The following is a 12,921-nucleotide window of genomic DNA, read 5'->3' on the forward strand; positions in this document are numbered from 1 at the left end:
TTTTTTTTATATTTAGTTTAGTTGACTTCTGCTACCAAACATGGCAATGTAAACCAACGTTTACAATATGTTGTTTTACAAATTCTTGGAACATTCAACATGCACATTGTTAAAGATAATCAAAATTGGAGCCCCGTGCATCGCACGGGCTTTCCAACTAGTAATAATAATAATAATAATAATAATAATAATAATAATAATAATAATAATAATAATAATAATAATAATAATAATAATAATAATAATAACCAAGTGCTGCGAGTCCCGTGGTGGGCTGTGCTCCCTCAAAGCGTTCCAAATTTGGGCGAACTGCGAGGTCACAGGTTCAACCCCCGGGATGAGCATTCATGCGGTTATTGCACGGGGACCTTCGGGGTCTGTTAAACAGGGTGCCGGCTTACCGTGCTGTCGCGTACCTGCGGGGTTGGTCTCCTTGGATCGCGCCTGGACGGCCTGGTCATAGACCAGAAGCTGGGGCCGGTAGCTGGGAGATTCCTCGCGCTAAGTGCAAAAAAAAAAAAAAAAAAATAATAATAATAATAATAATAGTAATAATAATAATAATAATAATATAATTTGTAATGATAATAATAATAATAGGTAATTGCTATAATAATTAGAATAAGGTAATAGTAATAGTTTCCTAAATGGCCTCATATACTCTCTAAGTTTAGACTATAAATACCATGATATCTGAAAAATAAATCACAAAGAAAGAAGAAGGAGATTTAAGAGACGAAAGGAGCAATTAGATAAAATGTAAAGATCGTCGTGTAGTCGCAAAATTGGCGACTGATATCAGAATTAGCGACTGAAATCAGTCGCTAATTTGGCGACTGAAGTCGATCGCTAAATTGCTTTATAGAAAACCCGCAACACTCCTTCCCCTCTCTCCCGCTTTACTCTTTCAAAACCACAAAAAAAAAAAAAAGGAAAGGCGACACGAGCGACGACACCACCACCTCCACCGCCGTAGCCACCGTCCTCACCGCCTCCACCACTCTATTTAATTAGGTTAGTTTTTTTTTTTGTTTAATTTCAGTTTAATTGGTTTAATTTGTTAGATTAATTTGTAGTTAGTTGGATTAATTTGTGATTAGTTTGTTAGATTCATTTGTAGTTAGTAGGTTAGATTAATTTGTAGTTAGATTTTAGTTTAATTTGTGTTTGAATTAAAAGGGAATGATTAAGGGGGTTTGTGTTTAGGTTTAGAGTTATGGGTGGGGGGTTGGTCGGCCGTGGGTGGCGGTTGTCGGCCATGGGTAGGCCGTGGTGGGCGGTGGGTGGGGTGGGTCGTGGGGTGGCCTTGGGTGGGTCGTGGGTGGTGTTTGGTGTTGGGTAGCTAAGTGTAACCGTCTTATTATTATTAGTATTAAGCTAAGTGGAACCGTCTTAATATTATTATTATTATTACTAAGTTAAGTGAAACCGTCTTATTATTATTAGTATTAAGCTAAGTGGAACCGTCTTTTGGATTAAGAGAAATTAGCTATTAGCTAGGTGGAACCTTCTTTAGGACTTGATTTTGATAAATTTAGTTTGATAATTCATGTTATTGATGAATTGAGGTTGAATAACCCTGTTTTTTTTTTTTTTTTTTTTTCTTTTCTCATTCCAGGGTTGTCACCGCGCTGCTGAGCACCACCGTCCACCGTAGCTGTTGCTTCTCGTTTTCTTTTCATTTTTGCTTTTACTTGATTAGGTAACCTCCTCTTACCAGTTACCTTTTAAATTTACGAATTTTAGTTCAAATTATGCTACGGACTCTAGGATAGAAACCTTTATTATGTTGTTGATATTGTGCTATTGATTAACTTAATTAATTTAGATGGATGGATGTAACAGTGGAGGATTGGTGTCTTCATCTTGTTATGCAAGTATCTTAAAGCTTTAGCTACACCAACGACAATTTTCATTCTTGTTTCCCAATCAAAACATTTGGAATTCCCTGCAAATTTATCCAAAATACATACAAAATTACTATTGGACTAAAACACTGGTATACATATGAATATAAATATAAATAAAAATAAAAATAATTACTCACCATACAAATGACTTTCTAATGTGCCTCCATGCACATAGTCATAAACCAAAAATCTTTTCTTAAATTTGACCGAATATCCAATCAACTTTGTAAGATTTTGATGGTTTGCTTGACTAAGGAGCGAAACTTCATCCTCAAATTCTTCGGGAGTTAGTAATGATACCTCATTGAGTCGTCTAATGATGAACACCTGCACTTCAAAGATAAAATTATACTCGCTAGACCTGATACGCCTAAATCAACTTATAGAATTCTGGAGGAAGTTACCTCCTCAGTATTCTTCAGCTTCCCTTTGAAAACACTCCCCAAACCATCCACACTTATGCGCAAATCTAAGTCAAATTTTTTTGTTGCATCAGCCAAAGATTGAAGAGGAAATTTGACAAGCGGCTCAACACATAAATCATCCTCAGTATTCAAGTCTTCCTTCGGTTGGGAGTGTGAGTCGGGGGCCACAGATACATCTATTGTTCGGTGTGAAACCAAAACCAAAACATAAAATCTCAGTTCCATTTGTATGTACTACAAAAAAAAAAAAAAAAAACTTAAAATGATGAAACAAACAAGTGTGATATTAAAGGACAGCAACAGCAACAACAACAAGGTGTAGTTTTGGGGTTGCCTAACATGAATTATCATTTGGAACCGTTCAATAACAAGTAATTAAGTTAAATTAAATGAAAATTACCAGGAATATGCTTCTTACGAGCTCGATTCTTTTTGCGATTAGGTCTTCTTCTGGTTTTGGATGAATTTGAAGTCTGATGAACAATTTTAAATCGCAAACCCCAAATAAATTTCGATAAACGAACAGAACAGTAAAGAAACATGATTACGAAAGTTATGCGCAACCAAATTGATGTTGATGAAGAGCAGAAATCGATGATATTCAGATACTCCATCTTCAGATTATGATAGAAATTTTAATGAATTAGGGTTTGAGTGTGGTTACGAGTGTGTTTATTTGGTTTTGTTACTTTTGAATTTATATCTCCCCTATTTTAATTATCCGTGTCTAAGGATGCACTTAATATATACCTGGAAAAATCAACTCAACCCGAGCCAAACTCTGCCGCGTCCGAATGACACCGAAGCTCGAATCGACCCGAATTTTTATGGATCCGAAATGATCTGATCTGAAATCACCCGACCGTAAATGACCCGACAAAACATAACTTTAATGCCTTTTTTTTAATCTTAATAAACGAAAATGACCCGACCCGAAACAACCCGACCCAACCTAACCTGACAATGTGACAAACCTGAGCTAACCCGACCCGAATTGGCCTGACCCAAACCCGATCCATTGACCCGTTTTGCCAGGTCTAGATAGGTATGTAATCGAGCCAAGTCAAGCCCAATCTCACTTGAATTCGAGCTTTAAATCAAAGCTCGGGATAAGCTCGTACGATTTATATGAGATTAATCTGAGGCTGAGCTTTGTTTGAGAATCTCTTTATCATTAAAAAAAATACCTATAAAAATGGAAGTAATTTTAAAAATGACAAGTTTCCCACCCTAGCCTCAGTATGCTCTAGTTCAGCTTAGTTTGGGCTCAAATTCATTTTGACTGATCTCGACCCCAACTTTGATCAAGCCAGTCGTGAAGACTTGTCAAGCTGGGCTAGCTCATTCACGGCCCTACGTCTCTGGATATGTTCGTAAAATACACTTAACTAGTATTGGAGCCCGGCTTCGCCCGGGCTACCTCTATTTACCATTAATTTTTTTTTTCATTAAATAAAATTACTTAAAGTTGCATAACCCATAAATTTATCATTAATATATTTTCCTATGACGTATCCTAAAATAACGATAAAATAAATTTTGAGACAAATTCACTACTCCCGCTATTAATATTTTACTCTTATTAATGAAACAATAGTAATAACATTTTACTACCTGCCCGTAATCATTGTTACTTTCGCTACTCCCGCCGTAATTATTGTTACTGTCACTACTGCCGCATTAATATTGATAATTTCACTCCTTCCGCCGTAATTATTGTTACTTTCACTATTGCCGCATTAATATTGATTATTTCACTATTTATTCAAATGAGTGATTACTATCATATAACTATCTCCATTGTTACTGCAATTCTTTTCTTTACTGACGAAATTACTTTTACTACTTATATAGGCATGCAATTTTAAGAGGATTCTATATTTATATAAATATATTACATATATGCATTAAATCAAGTTGAAAGAATTATGCAATATTATATATTATGGAATCTAACTTGAATTATTTATAACCTACTTATATTATATTTTTGTATGTTAAATAATTAACATCTCTATACATCTAATAAACTATAAAGTTTAATAAAATTGCATAGATTTTAAATATAGTATATAATTTTATGATGATAATAATTAACACCATAAGTGTGCATTTTATACTAATTAATTATTTTATTTTAAGGGAATTGACCATCTTCTAACCTTCTATAAATATTTAGGAAAATTACTAAGTATCTTCTTTCTTTTAGTCTCCTTGAAATTGACCATCTTAATTAATTATTTTATTTAAGGAAATTGATCATCTTAAATAATTATTTTATTTTAAGGAAATTGACCATGTTTTAGTCTCTTAAAATCAATCAATACATCAATACTATATATTAATTCCAGAAACCAAGGGACTTCAATGTAATTAAAGAAAGTTATACAAATTAATTATACTATATAGTTTTAAATCAATAGCACCGGGTGATGGACCCGATTAAGGGATCTCAATGCAAATATTACATAGTTTGGGTTAAAATTAAATTATATAGAAACTTGGTAATTTTCCTACACATGGTCAATTTTCTTAAAATAAAATAATTAATTAAGATTGTCAGTTTCCTTAAAATAAAATAAAGAAGATGCCAGGTAATTTTCCTAAATATTTATAGAAGACTAGAAGATGGTAAATTTCCTTAAAATAAAATAATTAATTGCTATAAACATGCACACTTATTGTATTAATTATTATTATCATCATAAAATTATATATTAAATTTAAAATCTATGCAATTTTATTAAAACTTTATAGTTTATTAGATGTGTAGAGATATTAATTATTTAACATACAAAAATATAATATAAGTAGGTTATAAATAATTCAAGTTAGATTCCATAATATATAATATTGCATAATTGTTTCTACTTGATTAATGCATATACGTAATATATTTATATAAATATAGAATCTTCCTAAAATTGAATGCTTAAGTAGTAAAAGTAATTTCGTCAGTAAAGAAAAGAATTGTAGTAACATTGGATATAGTTATATGATAGTAATCACTCATTTAAATAGTAAAGGTAACAATATTATCAGCGAGATTAGTGAAAGTGGTAGAAACAACAACGGGAGTAGTGAAATAATCAATATTAATGCGGCAATAGTGAAAGTAACAATAATTACGGCGGGATGCGGTAGTAGTGGTAGTAACAATAATTACGGCGGGAGTAGTGAAAGTAACAATGATTACGGGCAAGTAGTGAAATGTTATTACTATTGTTTCATTAATAAGAGTAAAATATTAATAGCGAGAGTAGTGAATTTGTCTCAAAATTTATTTCATCGTAATTTTAGGATATGTCATAAAAAAATATGTTAATGATAAATTTATGGGTTATGCAACTTTAAGTAATTTTATTTAATGAATTTTTTTTTTAATGGTAAGCAGAGGTAGCCCGGGCGAAGCCGGACACCAATACTAGTACTATATATTAATTTCAGAAACCAAAGGACTTTAAAGTAATTAAATAAATCTATACAGATTAATTATACTATATAGTTTTTAATCGCTAGCGCCGTGTGATGGACCTGAACAATGGACTTCAATGTAAATATTATATAGTTTTGGTTAAAGTATAAATTTAAAGAACACCAGAATATAGTGAATTTCCTTAAATAAGCAGGCCCTACTTATGATATGAATTAATATAAAGATGTTAATTATTTAACATATACAAATATAATATAAGTCGTTATATTTTGAAAACTATTAAAAGGTAAATAAATCATTTTAGATTTCCAAAAAATATAATATTCCCATAATTCATTAGATTTGTAATTTATTTAGTAAATAATAATGATTGCTCTTAAATAATATTCTAATTTAATATTTCAGATTTATTTAAGTATAAAACTTTAATACAAACTATATAATCATCCACTAATATGATAGTAACCACCCATGTGAGTGTAAAAGCAACAATAGTAGCAACAAAAGTGAAAGTCATACTATCAGCAACGGGAGTAGTGAAATTAACAGTAATAAATGCGGGAGTAGTGAAAGAAAAAATAATGACGGGGCAGGAGTAGTGAAAGTAGTAGTAGTCACAACATATGCAATGAAAGTAACAATAGAAGCAACAAAGAGAGTATGAAAAATTAATTAACAATTCGATTTTAGAATAATATTAATTTATTTAAAAATATGAGTTTGACAAAACTAACGGATTAATCGTAAAAATAGTAGGAGTAGTTAAAGAAACAACCGTAACCGAAAAAGTGGTGAAAGTAATAGTATTAACAGAGGATGTAGTGAAAGTAATAATATTAACAGCGGGAGTGGTGAACGTGTCTAATAATTTGTTGATTAATTTTACATCTCACCAAAATTTGTAAATGTATGTGTTAAACAAATTTAGCGAATCATATTTTATAGAAAATAAATTTTAAATGGTAAATAAAGGTAGCCCGGGCGTAGCCGGGCATCAAACCTAGTATATATAAAGCAGAAACTTTTCGAGTGATATTAGAGAGTCCAACTTTTTTAGAAATCATAATAAGTGTAGATCTAGCTTTTTCTTCTTAATAATTTATGAGAAAGTATAATCCTAATAGAAGTAAATCTAATAATTTATGAGAAAAATAATATTATTAGAAGTGAATCTAACAATTTATCGATTATTCTTTACTAAAATAATAACAGAAAAATAACTTGATAAAAAATATTTATTTTAGAAATATTTATAACGCAAAAAAAAATATAATAAACGTATAAAAGTGTTAAAATTGTATATTTTATAGACATACAATTAATCTTTGTGAGACAAAAAAAACATATCCTAATTTCTAACAAATACAAAATATTGTCAAAAATCTAAGTTGTTCGATTTCAACTACTTAGTGAAACTCGTGTAGTAACAAAAATAATTTTATTTAAAAACTTTTTTGAATATTTAGAAAATTTACAAAAGATTAGGGTTGTTAATTCTCTTAAAAGAACCTTAGGAAAAAACTGATTTTTATTTTTTTAAAAATATTTCAGGAAAAAGCAATATGTCATAATAGGAAAAAGAAGTAAAGATTAATATTTACTTAGCATTCGGCGCAGAGAAAATTTCTACAGTGACAATATTAGAAATAAAAAATTTCAACGATAGCATAAAATAGTTTTAACTCTGATTTTTATTTTTTAAAAAAATACTTTTAAAAAACCATAGGAAAAAACTTTTTTTTTTATTTTTTAAAAAATATTTCTGGAAAAAAGTAACATATCATAATAGGAAAGAGAAGTAAATATTAACATTTACTTAACATTTGGCAGAGAAAAATTTCTACAATGACAATATTAGAAGTAAACAACTTTCACGATGGCATGGAATAGTTTAAACTCTGACTTTCTATAACGTATCAAATGTTTATGATTAGATTAGCAATAATATTCACATAAGATTAAAAAAAAATTGAGTTACCCTCTAAAAAAAATGAGTTATCATTTAAAAATATATTAAATAAATCTCATATCGATTTTGTCAAATGAGCCAAAAAAATTAAATATAAATGAATAAAGTCAAGAATTATGATTTTATGCGGGACTAATAATCCAAGAACTAGCTAACTATGAATAAATTCGTGTACGATAAATATTTTTTTAGAATAATTGTGAGAACTTTTTCTTCGAACTTGTTTCAAATTCATATCAAATCCAAGTAGACGTTAAAAATGTATTGAACGGCCAAATATACAAAATTATGCGGTTAGACTGGCTACATCAATTTTTACTTTCTAAATTCCAATTCATCTATGTTTCCAATTCACTCAAAAATATATCTCACATCTAAAAAATTAGATTTGGTATTATATACTTCACATGAAGTTCATAGGGAACCGCCAGTCTTAAGGATAGATAGTCAAAAACAAATTTGTATTGTTTAGAGATCTAAGAAAAATCCTCCAAACATGCTACATATATAATTGAGATACATGTTGTTTTGCGTACCACTATTCAAGATTTATACTGTCGTATGCTTACAAAATGGAATATTGATAGATGTTGTAAGTTAATCTAATTTGTGAATCTTAAAAAATGAGTCTCAGTTATCACGTGTTCATTTTATGGAATTAAAACACATTTTTGGGAATGATGTTTTAAATTAACTAAAATCGGTGGTGCTGGTACGTATAACAAAAATAGGTAATTACATAATACAGTCGTGTCTTTGGATGCTATACAACTGATATAATTAATACCAAAAAAAATACCTTTTATGTTAAAGGGACTGATGATCCATCAACAATCAACTAAGTCATCAACAATTAACTAAGTCAACCAAAAAGTAATTTCTATGTTTCGATTTTCAACATAGTTGGACTTTTTTTTTTCAACTTAGTTTACTTCTACTACCAAACCGTGACAATGTAAACGAACTGTGAATTCTTAGAACATTCAACATGCAAATTGTTAAAGATGATCCTAATGGAAGCCTCATGCATCCTATGTAATAGAATCACATATATTTTTTTACTGTTGTTTAGAGACTATTAATTTTATTGGAATTCAGTATGGATTTGATTTTACGAGAAATATATAAAGAGCAAAATACTCTCTTAATTATAGAAAGTCAAGGTAAACTTATGCTATAAGCCGGAGATCTAACATTTTCTCTAAACACACTAAATATAGATAATTATGATATCTGTTGCTTTACTTAACACCATTTAGTTTCACGTCGTTTTTATAGGTTAAAATAATTTGCAAAACTCATAAAGGTTTGTCTCATTTATTAAGGGCAGTTTTGTTTTGGTGAGATGCACTATGTTTATGGAGATACCTATTATATTTAATTAAAACCAGTGATACCTATAACAATAATGAAGAGCTATATACATACTCTTACAATGTTACTTATGTTGGAAATCTATATCTCATTACTATAACATATTCATATATGTTTCAAATTAATTTAGTTATAAAATTAATAACAAATCTTATGCATGCAAACTAAAAAGATAAGTGAAGAAATCGATTTCTCACCATATGATTTTCGGATTTATGGGCACAAATGAGTTCACCTTCTCACTTGTTCTTGAGCTCTCCTAACAATGGATGAACAAAAGGATCCAAAATAGAATCCCTCCCAAAAGTGAATACCCAAGGTGACCTCTTAAAAGACTAATATTATTAGATCTAGAACAATATTAATCTTACTAAAATGACCCAAAATATTGGTTTTGGTCTCTTGATTTCGGTCAAGAGAGGAAAGAAGTGGGAGTAAATTTCTCTCTAAAATTTCCATATGAGTTTTTGATGTGTAGAGAGAAAAATAATTTCTTAACCTTAGAAATTATATTGTGAAAGATAATGAATAATCAAGAGGAAAAACCCCTAAAGAGGCTCCTCTAAAACCGGTTGGGAGAGGGTAATGGTGCCCAATGCATGGGCTTGTTTTTCTTCTCAAGAAAAACTAGACTTACAAGTCTACAAATAGGTGTGCAATCATATTGTTTTCCACTCAAACAATTAACACAATTTCATCCTAAATACTCCTTTCATTTCGGTACACATACATAAAATGGATGAGTCCATTTTATTTGTGATTTTGTCAATATGTCACATGTGACACATTTCATGACATCTTATTTATAAAATGTATTTTTAACCATTAAAAATCAACATATTAATAAAATATGTCACTTATAAAAATAACATAGTAATACACAATTACTTGTACCAAAAATGGTTTACCAAATTATAAATCACAACATCTTGCATTTATAATAAATTATTCATTCCGTTTCAATTGTTTCCGTAAACAATAATTTCACCTAAGTAATAAAACAATTCGATTACTTAGACCGTATCTTATTTAATCAAATTACAATGAGACACGTAAATATTACTTCCAAAATCGTCCGTCAATTTTAAGTAATTTAATTAACCCGTATCGTCATACGATCAATTAAATAATCAATTAAGAGTGTCACCCTTTAGGTATGACCTAAGGGGATCAACTGATCACCACCGTCGCACGACAGTAATGTCAAACTCTAGTCAGCCAATCATTACCGATATGTGTGGACCAGTTGACTTTAAAATATTACATCCCACATGTATTCTTAAAATGAGATTTAAACATGTGATCATCATGATCAACAGTTGTGATCGCATTATTGTCGGACGACACATATTCCCACAACTTATGTTTAACAACTGAAATGATAACACTATTAAATGATAAAACGTCTATGCTAAAAGCACTAATAGTTCATTGATGATCAACTAGACCAACCACGAACTTTTGTATATCAATGATTTAACATAATTGAACTTCTTTTAGCAACTATAGACTATATTTATACAGATGATCCTAATAGGAGCCCCGTGCATCGCACGGGGTTTTCAACTAGTTGTTTAGGAAAATTAACAAACTTCTATATAATTTAATTTTAACCCAAACTATATAATATTTGCATTGAGATCCCTTAATTGGGTCTATCACACGGTCCTAGTGATTTAAAACTATATAGTATAATTAATTTGTATAACTTTTTTTAATTACATTGAAGTCCCTTGGTTTCTGGATTTAATATATAGTATTGATATGATCATCTTTCACTATTTTTCAGTTAGTTCGACGAACGATTCACAAAAAAATCGCTCTAATCGGAAATCTAAGTACATTTAAAACTTTTTCTAATAATCACATCTTTTGTCCTAAATTAATCCCCATAACTAAGGCTTGTGATCTTTTTGAGAAATATTTTATTAATTATAGGCGATTTTCATGTATTATTAGGATTGGATCATTATTGTTTTTAGTATTTTTTATATTACAAAATTTTCGCATTGCTTTGATTTTAACCTTCATGCTTATTCAAGTCTTATACTCACATTACACATTTGATGACATTAAAGTCCAAGATATGCAGGTGAACATATAGGAGTAAGGATCTTCTCCATTTCTTTTTCATTACTTTTCAATAGTCAGGATTAAATTTGGGCTTGATCGGATGGTTGTATATTTATTTGGAAATAAAATTTAAACGAATAGGATTGAAATATATAATATAATAATGTTTTGTGAGAGGTAGTGAAGAAAATAAATGGAGATGATCCATTTTAAAACTGTAGATCCGATTATATGATTACGTGTATACATGATGAGATACACATCCGAATTTACATGTTTACTTATTTTCAAAGGGCCTAAGGCCGAAGAGTCAAGCCTCTCAAGAGCTGTGGAATATTTATGGTCTTAGGTTTAGTGGTGTAGCTAAAAATGTTTATATGTGGGGTTAATTTTAGGGTTATTTAACGAGAATACTCTAAACTATAAGAGTCCTTCTCAAAATACTTCATACTTTAATTTAACTAGGAATATAATGAACTATCTCACCCATTCCCACGGATTAGAATTAGCCTTTTTTTAACCTGATACAGCAGGTAAAAGTTATGGCGGGACCCTCTTCATTTTCTTTAAGACAGAACTCCTCTTTCTTCCTTTTCAATTGAACTCCTTGTTCATAGTTTCATACACCAGTCAACTACATAATAATCCATGGGTTTACACCTTTAGATAACATTCACTCACCAGATTTCTATCATCAAGGGAACCCCAGCTACATTCAGTGACAGGCCTTGGTCTTAGAAAGTGACGGAGAAAATTTAATTGTATCTGGCCAAATTTGTAACCATCTAATTTGTTCAATCTGTTATCTTCTTAATACTGAACTCCTCCTTCCCCCTTTCCACCCTTTGTCTTTGCAATTTCTGGTTATCTACTTGATTCGCTAATTTTGCTAATCTCTCCTCTAGATCATACACTACTTAATAACATCACAAGTCCCAACAACTTAACCAATTCAAATAAGTAGAACAAAATGATATGAAATGCGTGAATTTTAAAGTTGAGTTGCCTCAATTTGTCTAACTTAAAAGTGGGTTTATAAATGATGGGTGCTTTCTAAGATGAGTTATTTGGTGAATAGATAAAGACCCAATGAAATGAAAATGAAGAAAGATGAGTTGTTTTCTATGTTGATTTAAATGAGGTATGGAAGAAAATGGGATTGTGACGAAGTGAACTCATTTTTGTTAGTGTGAATAATTCATGTAATTTTAGCCAATTTATGAAGGTGTAACTTGTGAAATGAGCCAAGATCAATTGCAAAGAGAAAGGGTGTAAATTCACAGGTTGGAAATTGCAAAGACAAAGGGTAAAGAATCAATTAAAGCATCTGATATCACTTGTATGAAATGAGCCAAGATAAATGGCGAAAATGGCAAAATTAAATTCAATATCGAAAATAAATGGATTGCTTTTTATAGAAACAGATGGACAAATGAACTTTAGGCGAAGATAAACAATGGTGTTTAGGAGAAGATAGAAGGGTCAATGATGTTTAGTGGAAGAAAAACAAATGTAAAGGAAAAAGAAATCGGTTGAAAAGGTAGCCCTTCCACCTGTTTCATTAAAAGAGAAGGGGTGTAAAAGTTGGGTGTATTGTTAGTTAAACTAAAGTATGTAGTATTTTGAGAAGGACCCTATTAGTTCAGAGTATTTTCATTAAATAACCCTAATTAACCCTTAATTTTAATATAATTGATGTCCGTTCTTTTATTGAAGGATTGTGAAGATATAAAA

General features: G+C 30.3%; 1 protein-coding gene across 1 annotated transcript; it reads right to left on the minus strand.

Annotated features, from left to right (window-relative positions):
• Nucleotides 1-2,039: 2,039 nt before the first annotated feature.
• On the minus strand, nt 2,040-2,560 carry LOC141594629 (receptor-like kinase LIP2). The gene is made up of 2 exons (XM_074414635.1): nt 2,315-2,560; nt 2,040-2,237 (listed from the first exon to the last, which is right to left on the minus strand). The coding sequence occupies exons 1-2, from the start codon at nt 2,558-2,560 to the stop codon at nt 2,040-2,042; spliced, it is 444 nt and encodes a 147-aa protein (XP_074270736.1).
• Nucleotides 2,561-12,921: the final 10,361 nt, after the last annotated feature.

The sequence above is a fragment of the Silene latifolia genome, chromosome 8 (assembly GCF_048544455.1).
Source record: "Silene latifolia isolate original U9 population chromosome 8, ASM4854445v1, whole genome shotgun sequence".
In the NCBI taxonomy this organism is placed as follows: domain Eukaryota; kingdom Viridiplantae; phylum Streptophyta; class Magnoliopsida; order Caryophyllales; family Caryophyllaceae; genus Silene; species Silene latifolia.